This window comes from Lycium barbarum, chromosome 1 (genome assembly GCF_019175385.1).
Source record: "Lycium barbarum isolate Lr01 chromosome 1, ASM1917538v2, whole genome shotgun sequence".
NCBI lineage: Eukaryota > Viridiplantae > Streptophyta > Magnoliopsida > Solanales > Solanaceae > Lycium > Lycium barbarum.
In genome coordinates, this window is record NC_083337.1 from 15,162,751 (window position 1) to 15,181,769 (window position 19,019).

The following is a 19,019-nucleotide window of genomic DNA, read 5'->3' on the forward strand; positions in this document are numbered from 1 at the left end:
TTCATATAAAAAGTCACTTTATTTTTTGTAATCTTATCGCTAATGGAGATAAAGATATGGAAACAACCATATAGGCAAGAATTGTTCGTATAAGGAATACGTTAAATATAGATTATATATATATGAAGCCTCTCTCATCTTTAACTATATATTTGTATCAGATATTTACATCAAATCAATAGAATGATTAAAAAATTTAATAAAGTAAATATATATATATATATATATATATAGTGATTAAGCATGTTTATATATATTATTTACACATGTCATGTATTCATTGGTTAAAATTAAATACTCAGCATGGGTAAATTTTTATCGTTAAGATCATTGTGATTTGTTTTGAAGCTCACGTGCCGACATACATATCCAACTACAGTTTCAGAATTTCATATAAAAAGTCACTTTATTTTTTGTAATCTTATCGCTAATGGGGATAAAGATATGGAAACAACCATATAGGCAAGAATTGTTCGTATAAGGAATACGTTAAATATAGATTATAATACATATCGGATGAGGATGAGATACTTTTATTCTTTATTCTCGAGTGTTGACTTCCTTCTTCTGCAGGAAAACTCGTGATCTACTTTAATTCGGGTTTGTGATAGATGTCAAATGGATCTTGTAGCCACTGTTTTTTTTTTTTTTCCTCTCCTAGGAGCTCTCTTTTTTATTCCTTTGGTGACTTGAACTTACAATCTTTGAGCCGGAGATGAAGGGGGCTTACTATCTGCGCAACCCCTCTTGTCATAGCCGCTGATATCAAGTCAAGTTAGAGGTGTTATTAAATCTGTCTTGCAAAAAATACTTTGAAACAGTAACAGAAAATAAGAAACTGGACAGATTCTGCAAACTGCAGAAAACGAAATTAGCAGAAACTGGAAAAATAATATGAACAATATGGTAAATTATATGGAGAATCAAATCGAGCCCACTGATTTCACAGTGTGTCCTTAAGGAAATTATTCCCCTCAATATACCCGAGGTGTTGGAATCTTTCCTCACAGGATAAAACGATTTACTCACCAAAATAGCGGTACAGCAAATTCTGATGACGACGAACCACTCAAAGGTAGTATATCACACGAGAGTTTGTAAGAAGTGCAGAGAAAGAAGAAGAAGAATATCAAAAATTTTCGTAAGTAAAATTCTAAGGATCAACGAAAATATATAGCCATTGAAGCACTGTTTGGGAAAAGGTTTGCAACCTTTCAGAAAAATTCCGTTTAAAAACAGAGGGAAATTTTAAATTAATTCGGGAAAGAAACGGGTCAGTATCTGGAAATTTTAATTAATTAATTAATTAATTAATTAATTAAAATTAAAGGAAATTTGGTCCAAAAAGATTATCAATCAAATCCAAAGCCGAGCCGAGCGACGACAGCGCGAGGGGAGACCCTATTCTTGACCCTTTAGCAATAAGAAGGAGTGTTTCTACTTTTAAGTAGGAGAATTTTTTCTTTCCACCACCTATGAGGGACAAATGCTTATTTCATAAAGCAAAAGGGAACAACTCATTTTCCCTCCACTTCTTTTCCCACCATTTCTCATTCAAACTATCAATTAAACCCAACAAGAGGTGGATCTTATATTTTAATGTAACGAATTCGATCTCTAAAGTCTTTAATATTGGATTGATTAAACTTTTAATATGACGAGTTTAAATCTAATACTATTTGTTAAAAGTTTAGTAAATTTTTTATTATGTATAAAAGAATACAGGATTATTCAATGAACCCATCACTCAGGGGCCGAGCCACATAAGGCCGAGGGGTCATCCGAACCCTTTTGGCGAAAAAAATATTATTTATACATGAATAAAATTATTTATTATGTATATATAGCAGATATTAAATCCCCTTTAAATTCTTCAAAAGTTTACATTTTTATGTTTTTAATCCTTTAGTGAAAATTCTGATTGCGTCACTAAAGAGCCAACATCCACCATTGTATCAAGTGCCAAATATCTTAAGGTCCCACTAATTTCGTTTTACACCCGTTAATTATTCTTGAAATCCTGCCTATAAATAGGCCTCTCTATCAAATTCTAAAATCACTCAGCCAGCTCATTATAGTACTTATCTTTAAGCTAGCACTGCTTGTTCTCTCTCCCTCAAGGGCTTCTCTTCTACTTGTTGACAAGATTAGTCCTGAAGGAATGATGGACAGGAGCTCTTGCAGGGAGAGACAATAAGAAGTGCCTTGCTCACACCAAATATATATATATACAGTATTTTTTGATACATATTTGGACAGAACTTGGAATTTAACAAACTATTTTTTTCCTTCTTCTTCTTCATGCCTATCAAACACAAAACTGAACAGATGGCAAAAGAATATATGCCACTAATTATTGGAATTGACTAGTGAGCCAAGGTAAGATATTATCAACATCCATTAAGGGCTAATTTGGTTCGAACAATCTATAATATATTAAAGTTAGGAGAGGTGATGTAGTTAAAAGTGGAGGAGGGGCGCGGGGTGATGAATTGTAATTTTTCGTTCAGTTAGTAGTCGATTATTAAACAAGATAAGTGCAGAAACTGAATTGCAGAAAGTAATTGACACCAGATCTTTTATACTGGTTCGGACTCAATGTGAATCCTAAATCAATCCCCTTTGATTGTATTCTCTGCAGCTCTTAAATGTGAGTTTTGGTATAAGGTTGGTTTAAATGGAGCTCCTACATCTATACTCAAGCACTCTTAATCTTTTGATACAATGCCTCACCAACTATACTATATCTCTTCTTTCTTTTTTGTTAACACTATAAATCACTCAAAAATACAATCTTTATGAAAAGTAAAACAGAGAACTTGAGAAGTAGAGATGAAGGTATATTTTTCTTCATCTCCAATAGAGCCTTTAAATACTTATTAATGACGTTGGAGGCTCTTTAGCAGAGATGGCAACCCAAGAGTGTTGATCCTTGGAAAAAGGAATAAGGTATCCTATTTTCCAAGAATAAGGTTAGAGTTTTTACTTCGGCATAATATCCTTCCTTAATTTCACGCGGTCAATCTTCACAATGCCGAGATGGCTAGTCTTGGTAGTTGTTTCCTTGTTGAAACAGATTTGATTGATCTTGATTATATCTTCCTTTATTACTACGTGGTGGCTTCCTTCATCAATTGATTTGCTTTCCTTTGATACAAAAGCAGATCTTCTGTAGCACTTGATGGGAATCACGAGTGTTGGAATTTTCCATGATCAAGCTGCTTCCATAAATAAGCATTAGCCTATTTTTCTTGTACTGGCTAGCCGACTGGGCTTCACAGCTTTGTGGGCTATCCAATGGCCTGCTAGCATCATTGAGTATTGTGTCTGCATAGTAAAAATGTCATCATTAAAATCTGGTATGCCTCTAAAGCTAAGAATGACATTATCTTTTTTTTTTTTTTTTTTTTCGTTTCATATTTTTGACATTTTTCAGCATTTTTCCTATTTATATGATATATTTAAAAACCTACAAAAATTCTTAATAACATTCTCTTTATTATTCTTTTTCAATTTAAAAAGCCCAAAAGTCATTGCCATTGATGGGTTTGGTAACTCCTCAACCATTAAGGTATTCACTATTTACTATTTAGGTGTTGTTTCTTGTGAGAATGAAGAGAATCAACAAAACAAATGAAGGAAATTAAGAAGAAGACGGCTTAGACAAAACTCCTCAATGTTTTTTTTTTTTTGTTGCTAAATCTCTTAAACGCGATACTAATGAAAATATTCTAAATTTTCCTTGAAATACTCAATTGTATCATCTTTAATAAATTGTTTCTTATTCTATCCATATTATGGCATCTATCTATCTTATATACATGATCTGTTATAACTTCATATTTGTTTGAATTTTAATCTTTTGTTATTTTGCCAAAAATTACAGATTATTAATTGATTTTAAGAACACTTTGATTATAACTCCATAATTTCCTATCTGATTAAGGTATGCCCCATTCTATATATGCTCTTTGGAATCTAATGATTTGTGTAAAGCGATGATTATGTGAATATTTTTCGGCGGATTTCTATGGAAGCTATCGAATAGATCCGAATAATTTTCCAACAAACAGTAAGAACAATATAGCTTGTGTACCTTTTCGTGAAGTACAAAGTTCGAAGAAGACCAATTAATTTTAGGAAAGTAAGGGCGCTTTGATAAATTTGTATGACATAATCATGTGTAAATTTATTGAGATGCATGTGGAAATTGCTGTCGATTTGGAGTAATTAATTGAGACATAAAAAATTTTGGTGTAAAATAATTAGGGTGCTGCTATTTGGCTCAACCCAAAATGGCACAACTTGGCACAACCTTATTAAAAGGTCATAATTACCCTTAATGAAGATTTGGCTCCAATAAATGGTATTTTCCTCCAATTTTTTTTCCTTCAAGACAAAGCAATTATTACACATAGTATGCTTAAGCTTTTCATTCTTCCAATGCCTAGAACCTATAAATTTATCTCCCTCTAATATTTTTACATAATTTATACATACATAGCATGGACCTAGAAAGCTTTTTTGGTAAGCTTCTTAGCTGACATTTGTTTTTGTTCGTTGTTTTAAGACTCTTTTGCTTTACGTTTCTTTTTGTTTGGTTTCCTAATAAAATATCCACTAAGTCTACTTAGGGGTTTGTTAAAAAAAAAAATTATACATACACCTAATTTAGTTATTTGATCAACCTATATATACGGTCTATCAATACAAACTACAAGTTAATGTACCCTATAAATATCTTTTAAATAATATAAAAAAAAGTCCTAAATTACATACAAAAATTGTCTAATTTTTTGACAAAATTGCATTTATTTTATATAAAAAATGAATGAATTGAATGAAAATTTAGTAGAAATATTTACTCAATCCTATATAATATTTAGCTAAATTGAAGCAATTCAACATTTCAATTACGGTCAATCAAAGCGCTGATTGCTTGTTTCATCCTGTTTTTATCAATTTTTTTTAAATTGATTGAATTAAATTAAAACTTGCTAATTGTTCCTCAATTATATCTAATACTTATCTAAATTCTTTCTAGAATAAATCTTTAATTCAAAGTCAACAATAGTGTGACTTTTTTGTTTTAATTATTTTTATTACATAGGGGGTAGGGAAGGGAAAATGAGGAAAGGGATTATAATGAGGAGATTCGAACCCTCACCAACAAGGTGAAAGTTTAGGTAGCTAACCAACTGAGCTACTAGATCCCTACAACTATAGTGTGACTACTTGTTAAACCCATTTTGTTTTTTCAAAATGATTCAAGTAAATCGAAATTTGCTAATTGTTATTCAATTCTATCTAATACTTAGATAAATTGAGATAATTCAATGTTTCCATTAAAGTCAACTTGGTGTTGACTAATTGTTACATTCGTTGTTTTTTTTTTTTTTAATTTTCTTAAATTAAATCAGTACTTACAAAATATTTATTCGATCTAGTGCTTAACAAATTGAGATAATTTAATTTTTTAATTAAATCCAATCATCATGTCAACTACTTGTTACATTCATTATTTTATTTTATTTTTAAAAAAGTTGATTGAATTAAATTAAAAGCCGATAATAGTTACTCAATCATATCTAATACTTAGCTAATTTGAGATAATTTAATATTTCAATTAGAGTCAACCATAGTGTTGACTGCTTGTTACATCTTTTTTTCAAAAATAATGATGTAATTAAATCAAAACTTGCTAATTGGTACTCAAATTTATCTAACTCTTAGAAAAACTAAAATAATTCAGCATTTCAATTAAAGTCAATCATAGTGTTTAACAACTTGTTATATCCGCTTATTTAAAAAAAAATGATTGAATTGAATCAACACTTGGGAAAACTTTTACTTAATAATGGTTGATGCTTAGCTAAATTGAGATAATTCAACTTCAACCAAAGTCAACCATAGTGTTGACTACTTGTTACGTCTCTTTGTATCGTTTCAGTTTTATTGAATGTCTACGAAAAGACACCACTTGTTATATCGTCTATTTTAAAAAAAAATTGAATTAAATAAAAAATTGCTAATTGTTATTCAATCCTATCTAATGCTTAACTAACTTGAGATAATTTAATATTGCAATTAAAGTCAACCATAGTGTTGACTACTTGTTACATCCATATTTTTTAAAAGAATTGACTTAAATCAAAACTTGTTAATTGTTGCTCAATCATATCTAATACTTTCTTAAATTGAGATAATTAAATATTCCAATCAAAGTCAACCATTATCATAGTGTAAACTCTTAAAACATCTACTATTTTTGTTTAAATTGATTGAATTAGATATGAACTTGCTAATTGTCACTCAATTCTATTTAATAATTAACTAATTGAGATAATTCATATTTCAATTAAAGTCAATGATAGTATTTACTACTTGTTACATCTACTTTTTTTTTTAATTGATTGAATTAAATCAAAAGTTGCTAATTGTTACTCAATCTTATACTTAGCTAAATTGAAGCAATTCAGTGTTTCAATTAAAGTCAATCATAGTGTTGACTACTTATTACATCCACCATTTTATTGATTGAATTAGATCTAAACTTACTAATTGCTACTCAATTCTATCAAATACTTAGTTAAATTGAGATAATTTTTATGGTTTAATTAAAGTTAATCATAGTATTGACTACTTGTTACATTCATTATTTTTCTTTAGAGTGTTAAATTAGATCAAAACTTGTCAATTGTTACTCAATTTTATTTAATACTTGACTAATTGAGATAATTCAATTTTTCAATTAAAGTCAACCATATATTGACTACTTGTTACGTCTACTTTTTCATTAAAAATAACTTATTAAATTAAATCAAGAGTTGCTAATTGTTACTCAATTTTATATAATGCTTAGCTAAATTGAAGGAATTCAATGTTTCAATTAAAATCAACCATAGTATTGACTACTTGTTACATCTACATTTTCTTGTTTAAATTGATTGAATTAGATCTAAACTTGATCATTGTTAGTCAATTCTATTTTATACTTATCTAATTGAGATAATTCAATGTTCCAATTAAAGTCAACTATAGTATTGACTATTTATTACATCTACTTTTATAAAAATATTGATTGAATTAAATCAGAAGTTGCAAATTGTTATTCAAGCCTATCTAATACTTAGCTAAATTGAAGGAACTTAATGTTTCAATGAAAGTCGACCATAGTGTTGACTACTTGTTGCATCCTTTGTTTTTTTTTAAAAAAAAAATGGTTGAATTAGATCTAAATTTGCTAATTGCTACTCAATTCTATTTAATACTTAATTAATTGAGATAATTCTATGTTTCAATTAAAGTCAACAATATTATTGACCACTTGCTACATCTACTTTTAAAAAAATGATTGAATTAAATCAAAAGTTGCTAATTGTTATTCAATCTTATATAATACTTAGCTAAATTGAAACAATTCAATATTTCAATTAAAGGTAATCGTAATATTGACTACTTGTTATATCCACTGTTTTATTGATTGAATTAGATATAAACTTACTAATTGCTACTCAATTCTATCTAATACTCAGCTAAATTGAGACAATTCATTGTTTCAATTAAAGTCAACCGTAGTGTTGACTACTTGTTACATCCACTTTTTTTTTTTTTTTTTTTTTTTTTTTTTTAAAAACAAAAATTGATTGAATTAGATCTAAAGTTTCTCATTGTTACTTTTTTCCATTTAATACTTGACTAATCGAGATAATTCAATGTTTTAGTTAAAGTCAACCATAGTACTGACTACTAACTGCATATAATTTTTTCTTTTAAAATTGATAGAATTAAATCTAAAACTGATAAGTGTTTCTCAATCTTATATAATACTTAGGTGAATTAAAACAATTCAATGTTTCAATCAAAGTCAATCATAGTGTTGAGTACTTGTTACATCCATTGTTTTATTGATTAAATTAGATCTAAATTTACTAATTGCTACTTAATTCTATCTAATGCTTAGCTAAGTTGAGATAATTTAATGTTTCAATTAAAGTCAACCATAATGTTGACAAACTCTTACATCCATTTTTTTTTAAATTGATAAAATTGAATCAATAGTTATCAACTTATTTTATGTAATCTTATGTAATAGTACTTAGCTAAATTGAATCAATCCTATATTTAATTAAAGACAACCATAGTGTTGAATACTTATTACATCCACTATTTTTTTTTAAAAAAGTTATTGAATTAAATCAAAACTTACTAATTATTACTCAATTATATCTAATCTTAGCTAAATTGCGATAATTTAATGTTTCAGTTAAAGTCAACTAGCCGTGGCAGCAATGGCTACGCCCTCAAGCCTCCATGTAGAGAGTGAAGAGAACGTTAGGTTTTAGATTAGATTATGTTCTGGTTGATTCATTTTTTTATCCCAACCATAGTGTTGACTACTTGTTACATACATTTTTTTTTAAATTGACGAAATTAAATCAACACTTAGCAATTTATTTTACTCAACCCTAATATAATCTCAGTTAATTTGCACTAATTCAATTTTGAATCGACCCATAAAACAAAACAGGCAAAAACATCAATTTCCAAAAAAAAAAGAGAATTAATCATAATAAAAAATAAAAAAAATCTATACCCTTCTGTTATATTGAAAACCATCAGTCTTATTAGCCGGTACAAAGTTGGTGAGAACCATTTGATCACCACCACGATTATTATAAGAAGGAAGAAAAAATTCCTTAGCCATTAGATTGAGCTTGAATTTTTTTAACATTTCAACAATATGTTGCATATGATAATTATCTGATTTATCCAATGAAGATATTTGTGGAGTTGTATTTAAAAACAAAGGCATGCAAATATGTACTTTTTATCGGAATCTGCTTCATTAAACTTAATGAAGTGTAGTAGTGCAAAAAGTACGTACATATTTAAATTGAGTACATATTCATTGACAATTTTTGAAACCTACAGAAAGAAAAAGAGAAGTCTCTCTAGTATTGTTTATGGATTTGGAATAGGTGTATTGCACGTTTTTTCTTGTTGAATATTATTGGGAACAAAAGAGTAATTATGGTCTTCAAGAAAGAGAGTAAAATTTGAATTATTTTGACTTTTTATTCTAACTTTTCAGGAAGGGTATCAATGGAATAGAAAAAAGAGAAATTTACTGGTACACCCTCAAAGACCATGTGGAATTACATTAATACCCCTAAAAAGGTGGAGTTGTGCCAAGTTGTGGTTGTGCCAAATATATTTATCCAAATAATAAATAGCACTCAGGAAGCAACAAAAGATCCTAGTGCTTAAAAGGTTGTAGGCTTTAGGCTAAGCCATGAAGGTGCCAAGTTCGATTCCCACTCACAGTAATATGTTTTTTTGGCGATGTTAAGGTGTACACCAGGACCATTGAATCCTGGGTCCGCCACTGTTGGAATGCGTGCTTCGATAGAATGACCGTCCCATATTACTTGTCCACTTTTCTTTTTGCACGTTCCTTAAGAAATCATAAATAAAAGGTGTCTTTTACTATTTTACCCTTATCTCTCTCCAATAAATTACACTCTAATCAATATTAATTATTTTCAAGGACACTTAATATTAAGGGTAAGATGAGAAAGTGTTCATTAATTCTATCTTGGTATTGTAAATGAACATAATTTGGGACATATATTTTTAGTAATGTGAACAAGTAATATGAGACGGAGGGAGTACTAAAATAAATTCTTAACTCTCCCTTTTTAGTTATATTTTATGTGCAGATTAATTTGAGAGTTGCACGATCTTTCATTTTATTCCAAAAATTATTGAAAGCAATCTTGGAGCTGAGGTTTTGGTTAAAGTCAAAAAAAAAAAATGAAATTCTAACATACTTTGTCCTTATATTAATAACGATAGAAAGATTCTTAAGACATCTTTTTTTTTTAATTATTATTATGAAGAAGGGTGTTCTAAATAATCCAAATATATGATGTTATATAAATGTGTTTTCTCATAGGAAAGAGGAATAATATCCAAGTTCATTATTATCCCCCTAATGCTTTTGTAAATTTTCTATGTAGGAGAACAATTTCAATCCGTGCTCTAACTGGGCATGTTAGTCTTAAACATAGTTGATATATCTTTTACGATCGCGTATATTGTTGACGAAAATTCGAGCTCTAGTGAAGCTCAAGTTCATATTGATGACGATGATCTCAAGGGGGGGGAATACAGATGGAAACTAAAAGGGATATTGGGTCAGGAATATTGGGTCTTATCTTTGCTCTGGCCCAATCTTAAAATGGATAACACAATGAACAACGGGATAATGGCGATATAAATAGGTTTGGCCCAGTTCATGAAAGATGCTTTGGCAACAAGGAAATGAGCATAGGTGACAATGACATTCACCTGATTTTAGAGAGAAAAACGTGTAGATTCCTTTTGTAAATACAACAAATAAGTTTGTTAGGATTAGGACAAATAGAAGATTGCCAAATGTATATCTAGTATAAGTTATTTTTCCTGTTTATACTTATACTGTACAACATTGTTACACACCCTGAAATACAGAAAATATTTTCCAATCATCTTCTCTAATTTATTCTTTCATGGTATCAGAGGAAGCTCGACTCATTTCTCATTTTCTTTTCAAACTCTGTTTTTCTGTTCTTCATCTTAAAATTTCACTATGGGTGATCAAACAAAACAAGTTGCTATTCCTGGAGGTGAAACTACTGAGGCTGTGAATGCTTCACATCCTTATTTCATAGGCTCATCTGATGCTCCAGGAACTCTGTTAATGAATTCACTTTTCGATGGCAAAGGTTTTGGTGGTTGGAAACGTGGGATGTTGATTTCTCTCAATAGCAAAGGCAAAGACAACTTCATAAATGGAACCTCTGTAGAACCAACAGTAGGATCAGATCTACACAAAGCATGGTCAAGAGCAAATAATATGTTAATCTCTTGGATTCTAAACTCTCTTTCTAGAGAAATTTCTGAAAGTGTGATATACTACACCACTACTGAAAATATTTGGAAGGACCTTGAGGCTAGATTTGGCCAAAGCAGTGGTGCTCAGTTATTTCAGCTTCAAAAGGAGCTGAATGATCTCATTCAAGCATCACATTATATAGCTACTTATTATAGCAAAATAAAGAGGCTCTGGGATGAGCTTGACAGTTTGGATATTGCCATTCTTTGCACTTGTGTGTGCACATGTGAGGCTAAAGGAGAAGCTATAAAGGCTAAGCAAGATGAGAGGCTTGTGAATTTCCTTATGGGACTTAATGATAGCTATTGTGGTGCTAGAGGTAATATCCTTATGATTTCTCCCTTTCCCACCATTGCTAATGCTTATGCTCTTTTAGTGCAAGAAGAAAAGCAATGGGAAATGCATTCTACACCTAAATATCCAGGGGAGACTTTTTTTTTTTTTTTTGGTTAATGGGCAAAACAATCAAAAGTCATTTTATCAAGGAGGGCAAAGACCCTACTACGATGAAGCCAAAACACAAAAGGGTTTTCATAACAACAAGAAAACAAACCTGATTTGCAGGTACTGCAAGAAAAATGGGCATACCATAGAGCAATGCTACAAGATCCATGGTTTTCCAAGCAATTTCAAATTCATCAAGCCAAGACACAATCAGAACTATGCTTAAGGTAATGTAGTGATGCCAAATGAAGGAAATCCAGGACAATTCTTTTACAACCCTGAAGGAGAGGAAGCAGAAAAACCATTGAGTCCAGATCAGTTACAACAAATTGTGCAAATATTGAGCAAGACGAAAGGAAAATGACCATGTACTGACACATCAACTGAAAACAGTGGTAATTGTACTGGTATAACACCACCACCTTTCTCTTTTAACTCAAACTTTTAATAACTACTTAGATAGAAACTCTTGGATAATTGATTCAGGAGCTAGTGAACACATGAGCTATAAAGGAGAATTTTTCATATCTTTTCATCCCCTATCTAGGCCTATATTTATTAATCTTCCTAACTCTCATAAAATAAGGGTCACTCATAAAGGATCAGTCAAACTATTTACTTAGTTTGTCATTCATGATGTGCTTTTTGTTCCAAGTTTCCACTATAATCTACTCTCAGTTCACAAGCTATGTTTGCAGTTCAAATGCTTACTAATGCTTGATCAATCTCATTGTCTAATGCAGGGCCCTTCAATCAAGAGCCTCATGGTCCTTGGTAGAAGTCACAAGGGTCTATATGTGCTCAAGACAAGTCCAAAAGAAGTTGTCAAGTCCACTGCCAAATCATCTACTGCTTTGCTTAGTTATGCTTTTCAATCAAATGGCACTAGGCCATATAGTTTGTCTTCAGTTTCAGTTTCTGATGTAACTAGCAGGCTATGGCATATCAGATTAGGCCATATGCCTTTGCCAAACATGACAAACATTAATGAAATTCCAGTTTCCTTTTGCTCTAAGTTTATTATTCCTTGTTTTATTTGTCCAATAGATAAGCAATACAAATTACCTTTCCATAACTGTAACATCAGTACCAAAACACCTTTTGAATTGATACATATAGACACTTGGGGTCCCTATAAAGTTCCTACTTATAGTGGTTTTAAATATTTCTTGACTATAGTTGATGATTATAGTAGAGGGACTTGGACTATTTTACTGTCTACTAAAAGCAATGCCTTCTCAATACTAAAATCTTTCATATTTATGGTTGAAAGACAATTTGATAAGAAGGTTAAAAGGATAAGATCGGATAATGCTTAGGAATTAGGATATGGAAATGAGTCCTCCGAATTTTTGAAGTCACAGGGTATTGTACATGAAACTTGTTGTGTTGAAACTCCACAGCAAAATGTTATAGTGGAGAGAAAACATAGGCACTTATTAGAGGTGTGCAGGGCACTGCTTTTTCAATCTCATTTGCCTCACAAATTTTGGGGAGAGAGTTTAATGACAACAACTTTTCTCATCAACAGATGTCCTACCAGATTACTAAACTTTAAAAATCCTCATGAGAAATTATATGGTACTAAACCTAAGTACTCCATTTTCAATTGTTTTTGTTGTTTGGCTTTTCCATCTACTTTATCACTAGGAAGAACAAAATTATTCCTTAGGGCTGATCCCTATGTCTTTTTAGGGTACCCATTTGGAAAGAAAGGTTATAAACTTTACAATATTCAGACACACAAAATATTTGTTTCCAAAAATGTAACATTCCATGAATCCACTTTTTCTTTTTCCAAAATCATTTCCAAACAACAACGTTTTCCCATTGATAATATTACTCAGCCTACAGATTCTTTTCCACTATACTCTTTTGACCTAGAACCAACCTCTGATGAACTTTCTTCACCACCCTCACCTCATTCTACCAACTCCACTCCTTCATCCCCTTCATAATATCCTAGTCCTAGTCCTAGTCCTACTTCTTCTCTTACTCCTACTTCTACTTCTACCTCCTCTTCCATCTTCCACACCTTAGTCTGTTGTACCTTTAACTTCTATTAACCCTATAGTGTTGAGACAATCCAGTAGAGCATCTAAGACTCCGTCTTATTTGGAAGATTATATATGCAATTCAGTTCATTTAGCAGATATGTTCACGTTCTGTTTACAATTCACCCAGGATGGTAAGAAGCCATGACAAAAGAAATCAATGTCCTTATTCTCAATCAGACATGGGTTGTGGTGGAACTGCCTTTTGGACACAAGGCACTTCCATGCAAGTGGGTTTACAAGGTTAAACTAAAGTCTGATGGGACTGTGGAGAGACTAGAAACTAGATTAGTGATCCGAGGTGATATTCAAAGGGAAGGGATAGATTTTCATGAGACTTTTAGCCCAGTTGTCAAGATGATAACAATCAGATGCCTGTTATCAATTGCAGTCAAGAAGAATTGGTGTTTCTATCAACTAAATGTTGATAATGCATTTTTACATAGTGAGATTGATGAAGACGTTTTTATGAAATTTCCACAAAGAAAGAAGCTTCCTGGTCCTAATCTGGTATGCAAATTAAGAAAAACACTTTACGGTCTTCGACAAGCGTCAAGACAGTGGTATGCTCGTTTGACTTCAACTCTCAATTTTAAAGGATATTCCCATTCTCTTAACAATTATAGTATATTTTTCAAATGAAACGAGATTGCTGTTACAATTTTAGTAGTTTATGTCAACGACATTATATTGACTGGAAATGATTTGGAAGAAATTCATACAATTAAGGGCTTTCTTGATTTGGAATTTAAAATTAAGGACTTGGGGAACTTACAGTATTTTTGGGCATAGAGGTGATTCGTGAATCTCAAGGATTAATTTTGAGTCAATGGAAATTCACCATGCAGATGCTTGCTGAGTTTAATTGTTTGCATTCTCAACCAGTTTCCTCTCCTTTGGACCCTTCACACAAATTACGAGCAACAGAGGGTCGATTAATCTCCAACATATTATAGATGGTTGATTGGAAAACTAAACTTTCCAATACATACCCGTCCTGATCTCTCCTTTTGCGCACAACATTTGAGCCAATATATGCAAGAACCTCGAAAGCCCCATCTTGATGCTGCTCTTCATGTTCTACGCTATGTACTATCCGATCCTGGCTTAGGGCTTTTCATCAATGCTTCACCTTCATTTGAACTTTTGGCAGTTTGTGACGCCGATTGGGCTACCTGCCCTGAAAGTAGGCGCTCCATCAGTGGGTTTTTTGTAAGCTTTGGGAGTTGCCCCATCTCGTGGAAATCTAAGAAGCAAGTATCGGTCTCACTTTCATCCGCCGAGGCTAAATATCGTTTTATGCGAAGAGTGGTGCGGAGATTACATGGCTAGTTTGTCTACTTGATGATCTCTCCCTCCCTCCGATCGTACCAGTTTCTTTACATTCTGACTCCCAAGCGGCGATTCACATAGCCAAGAACCCCCTCTTTCGTGAAAGAACGAAACACGTGGACTTGGACTGTAATTTTGTCCGACAATAATTCCTCGCCAGATTGATTTCTCTTTCTTTTGTTGCTTCTACCTCTCAATTAGCGGATTTGTTCACTAAGTCGCTCACTAGACCTTCTCATCGGACTATTGTTGGCTAGTTAGGCTTGCTTACTGCCCCCTCCAACTTGAGGGGGGGGGGGGGGGTGTTGACGGAAATTTGAGCTTTGGTGAAGCTCAAGTTCATATTGATGACGATAATCCCAGGGAGGGAAATATAGATTGAAATTAAAAGGGATATTGGTTCAGGAATATTGGGCCTTACCTTTGCTCTGGCCCAATCTTAAAATGGATGACACAATGAACAAAGGGATAATGGCCAAGCATATGGAACAAAGGGATAATGGGCCATATAAACAGATTTGGCCAGTTCATGGAAGATGCTTTGGCAACAAGGATATGAGCATAGGTGACAATGACGTGCACCTGATTTTGGAGAGCAAAACGTGTAGATTCCTTTTGTAAATACGGCAAATAAGTTTGTTAGAATTAGGACAAATAGAAGATTGCCAAATGTATAGCTAGTATAGGTTATTTTTCCTATTTATACTCATATTGTACAACATTGTTACACACCCTGAAATACAAGAAATATTTTCCAATCATCTTCTCCAATTTATTCTTTCATACCCATATATATATATATATGAAAGAATAAATTTGGCTAAGAAATACAATATCTTTCTTCTTTTATTTTTGGCCTTTTTCCAATTTTTTTCATTAATGCACTATGTTTAAAAAACTCAAAAGTGACTCTTTCAATTCTCTTAATTCTTTAGTACTTTAGGTACACGTGGTGGAGTATCTCCATCTGGATCTTCAGGTCCCCCATAAAATACATAATGTGGGAACTTTCCAGATCCCCACTTGGGTTCATCAATGACCCGGTACACTATTGGACTGTCAAGAACTTTGGTTGTGCCTTTTGCATTTATCGTCTGCCCTTTATCATCTAAAACTGCAAGTCCCCTACAATAAGCATCAAGCGTAGGATCTGGAATTGTAGGCCAAAAACCAGCGCCCATTGGAATATAAGGTACACCTGGTGGAGTATATGTCACTCCTCCCCACTCAACATTTGTCGCAAAGTCGTTTGCTAATGCGGTGAAAATCCTTGGAGGCCAAAAACCAACAGCTGTTTGATTTCTTCCAAGTAACAACCACCAGTTTCCATTTGCTAGATCCTTTAGTTTTCAGAAGGAGATGTATGCATGTTAGCATTTTAAAAAACTCTTCAAATTTTCTAATCTAAGTAATTATATCATATTGAAAAACTTAATATATATTGTACCCGATCGATGTATGCAGTCATCGCAAATTGTTGCGACCCTCGTTGAGAAACATGATCAAATGCTTGATCAAGTTGTATCGATCTGTCTACTAATACAAAACCCTGACATAGTGTGTTGAAGCATTGTGTGTTTCCAGCCTAAAAATCATTAAACAATCAATGAACCTTTATCTATTGATGTAGATACTAGTATCGTGGACACAAGATAGAAATCATTTAATCAAATACATAAGAAAACTTACTTGAAAATGTATAAAAAGCCTAGCTTTACTGTCCCCATATAATATTCGATCCGCCTAAAATAAGAATACAACAGTTATAACCATTGAGTGAGAGATCAACAATGGAAATCCTAGAGGTATAAAAGTCTCAACAATGGAAATCCTAGAGGTATAAAAGTCAATCCCCATTCTAATCGGCCCATTTTCATTTTCCTTTATGTATTTATCCTTTAAAGATTTGAAACTATTGCAAGTAGAAAGATAATTAAATTACTAAATGATGAGTTAAAACTTACTCTCCAACCAACTTGTATACTATCGGGTCCTTTTTGAATCTTCAATCTGCACGCACTATTTTCTTGACCTTGAACATCAGTATTCCAAATAGTAGCTATCATTCCAGCTCCAGCAAATTTGTTATTTGGATCATCTGGAGTTTTAACTATTGCACGCTGAATGTAAAAGATGGAATTCCTTTCATTAACTCAATACATAAATTATCCAAATTAACTGAATGTTTATTCACTTAAATCTTAAGTGGAGCTAAGAAGAAGTGTTCAAATGATGTTCATGTACCATGTATCTTCCTGCTGACTCTAGATTGTTAGTCTGCACAAAAATAATAAAACATGTCAGATTTATACTAAAGTATTTTCTTGTTTTTATAATTTTAGGGAGTCTTAACCTATTATACTGTGTAAAAAATGAAATAAATTGGTGTAACATATATATTATCTTACATTAAAAAAATAGAGTTTCACTTTTATCCATTATCTATTTTGTTTGCCAAAAATGAAGTGCTCAGGAAAGCTGTAAATTTAATATTATCTTACATCCTCTAATTGAGCTTCAAATGTTAAATTTTCTAGCGGTGGCACACGTCTTTGTCTAATAAGATCATCTTTGGTAACTCTTTTGATGGGAACAGTTCCAAAAGGACAACTTTCATTCTCTGACCATATCCTCGAAGATATATCAACAGTCGAGTCACTTGGAATTTGTTGTGTCGTTGATAAAGTGGATTTCATCTGTCAATTCAAAATTTATTTTAATTTATCTATCCACAATGCTACATATGTATAAAGTCAAATACACAAAAATAAAGTATAAATACATACCTCAGGATGAAAATTGTGATTGTTCAACGATGGATGATCAAATGCAGGTTGTTTGTAGAAATCCACACAATCGTATGTATCTCCCCATTCAGTCTGTGAACCAAAAATTTCGTAAACTTACTAGTAATCCTGATTTCATTATTCAGCACCATGCTATCGAATTATTGTTACTTGTGAATACATAAAAATAATGAAGAATAATCTGTCAAGAACTTAAAATACAAATAACCCAAATACATACCTTAATTGTTTTGACTGCTGGTTTGTTTAAAAGTTTTAGTTGCTTGTCCAACGCTAATTCCTCTAGTTTGGACAACTTAATTTCCCCTTGAACTCCGTCATAACTCAAAAGCAAATATGACATCAACAAAGTTTGTAGAACATTTCTTTGGTGAATGAACATTCTCTGATAAAAGGGTGAAAAAAAAATAGTTTGTAGACATCTCTTTGATGAATAAACATACTCTGATAAAAGGGCAAAAAAAAGTGTGTAAAATATTTCTTTGATGAATAAAACATACTCTGAATTCATTAAAAAATAATAATTATGGACAGCTGTTGAATACACGTATATACGACAAACTAATGTTAAGAAACCAAAAATAAAACAAAGATATAATCATATTTCGTTGCATGCTGAAAATGTTATTCACTTTTAATAAATGAGGAAAGTATACTATCTCTATACACTAAAAAAAAATGGACTCTATCAAAATCTAAAGTTATAAGAAATACCCAAAAAATGACTATTTAGAAAGAACAAAAAGAAGAGTCAATGAGGCACGCACCTTTGAAGATTGGAGTTTTTGTATGAGTTGTGTTTTAAATTTGTGATGAATTCTTCTATTAATTTATAGAAAAATGATGAGAGCTCCAAACGGTAAGTATAAACCACAAGAAGGAAGGAGCTTATCTTGTGGAATTCTTTTGTTAAAACATTTAATAATTGGATTTTGGTCGAATCTATATCTATATTTAAGTTGGGCAATAAGAGATTAACCAAAAAAAAAAAAAAAGTTATCATTTATCTTCTTCTTTTTTTCCTCAAATTTTTGAATTTTTCCTTACTTTTGATTTTAAAAATCTCCAAAAAAAGTAAAAGATACATTATTTATCTCGGGTGAAAATCATTTTAACCCCCAACTTTGCTTTAAAAATCAAACACCCCCCTCAATTTTGAACAATAGTCATTCTCCCCTTTTATTTCTAATTGACTTTCTTAAATTCCTATTTTACCCTTACATTATCAACTTATCATTTTTACGTTTACTTCATTAAAATAATGATGTTTTTTTTATCTCTTTAATCTATTTAACAAATTTCCTACAAAAAAAAAAAAAAATTACTTCCGAGACGAAAAAAAGAAAAGTGAGAAAACTAGTTGAGTATATAACTTAATGCCGTTCTATAATGAAATAAACGAGAAGAAAAAGAATTTATTTTTATTAATAATAATCAAAACTC

At 31.7% G+C, this 19,019-nt stretch overlaps 2 protein-coding genes across 2 annotated transcripts; both read right to left on the reverse strand.

The window, feature by feature from the left end:
• Positions 1-15,508: 15,508 nt before the first annotated feature.
• LOC132630810 (uncharacterized) lies at positions 15,509-16,882 on the reverse strand. The gene is made up of 4 exons (XM_060346437.1): positions 16,734-16,882; positions 16,459-16,512; positions 16,217-16,354; positions 15,509-16,109 (listed from the first exon to the last, which is right to left on the reverse strand). The coding sequence occupies exons 1-4, from the start codon at positions 16,833-16,835 to the stop codon at positions 15,693-15,695; spliced, it is 711 nt and encodes a 236-aa protein (XP_060202420.1). The 5' UTR covers positions 16,836-16,882; the 3' UTR covers positions 15,509-15,692.
• A 98-nt stretch (positions 16,883-16,980) lies between these two features.
• LOC132609926 (uncharacterized) lies at positions 16,981-18,746 on the reverse strand. Its single transcript, XM_060324142.1, has 4 exons — positions 17,797-18,746; positions 17,556-17,648; positions 17,271-17,465; positions 16,981-17,046 (listed from the first exon to the last, which is right to left on the reverse strand). The coding sequence occupies exons 1-4, from the start codon at positions 18,085-18,087 to the stop codon at positions 16,981-16,983; spliced, it is 645 nt and encodes a 214-aa protein (XP_060180125.1). The 5' UTR covers positions 18,088-18,746.
• Positions 18,747-19,019: the final 273 nt, after the last annotated feature.

Excerpts from the sequence above, each read along its gene's own strand:
- LOC132630810 (XM_060346437.1), bottom strand. The coding sequence starts at position 16,835 with ATGATAGCTACTATTTGGAATACTGATGTTCAAGGTCAAGAAAATAGT. Across the intron at positions 16,355-16,458 it reads GGCTTTTTATACATTTTCAA|GCTGGAAACACACAATGCTT; the intron begins GTAAGTTTTCTT and ends AATGATTTTTAG. Across the intron at positions 16,110-16,216 it reads TGACTGCATACATCGATCGG|GATCTAGCAAATGGAAACTG; the intron begins GTACAATATATA and ends TGAAAACTAAAG.
- LOC132609926 (XM_060324142.1), bottom strand. The coding sequence starts at position 18,087 with ATGAATTCAGAGTATGTTTTATTCATCAAAGAAATATTTTACACACTT. Across the intron at positions 17,649-17,796 it reads CAGCAGTCAAAACAATTAAG|ACTGAATGGGGAGATACATA; the intron begins GTATGTATTTGG and ends TTTGGTTCACAG. Across the intron at positions 17,047-17,270 it reads TTGAAGCTCAATTAGAGGAT|ACTAACAATCTAGAGTCAGC; the intron begins GTAAGATAATAT and ends ATTTTTGTGCAG.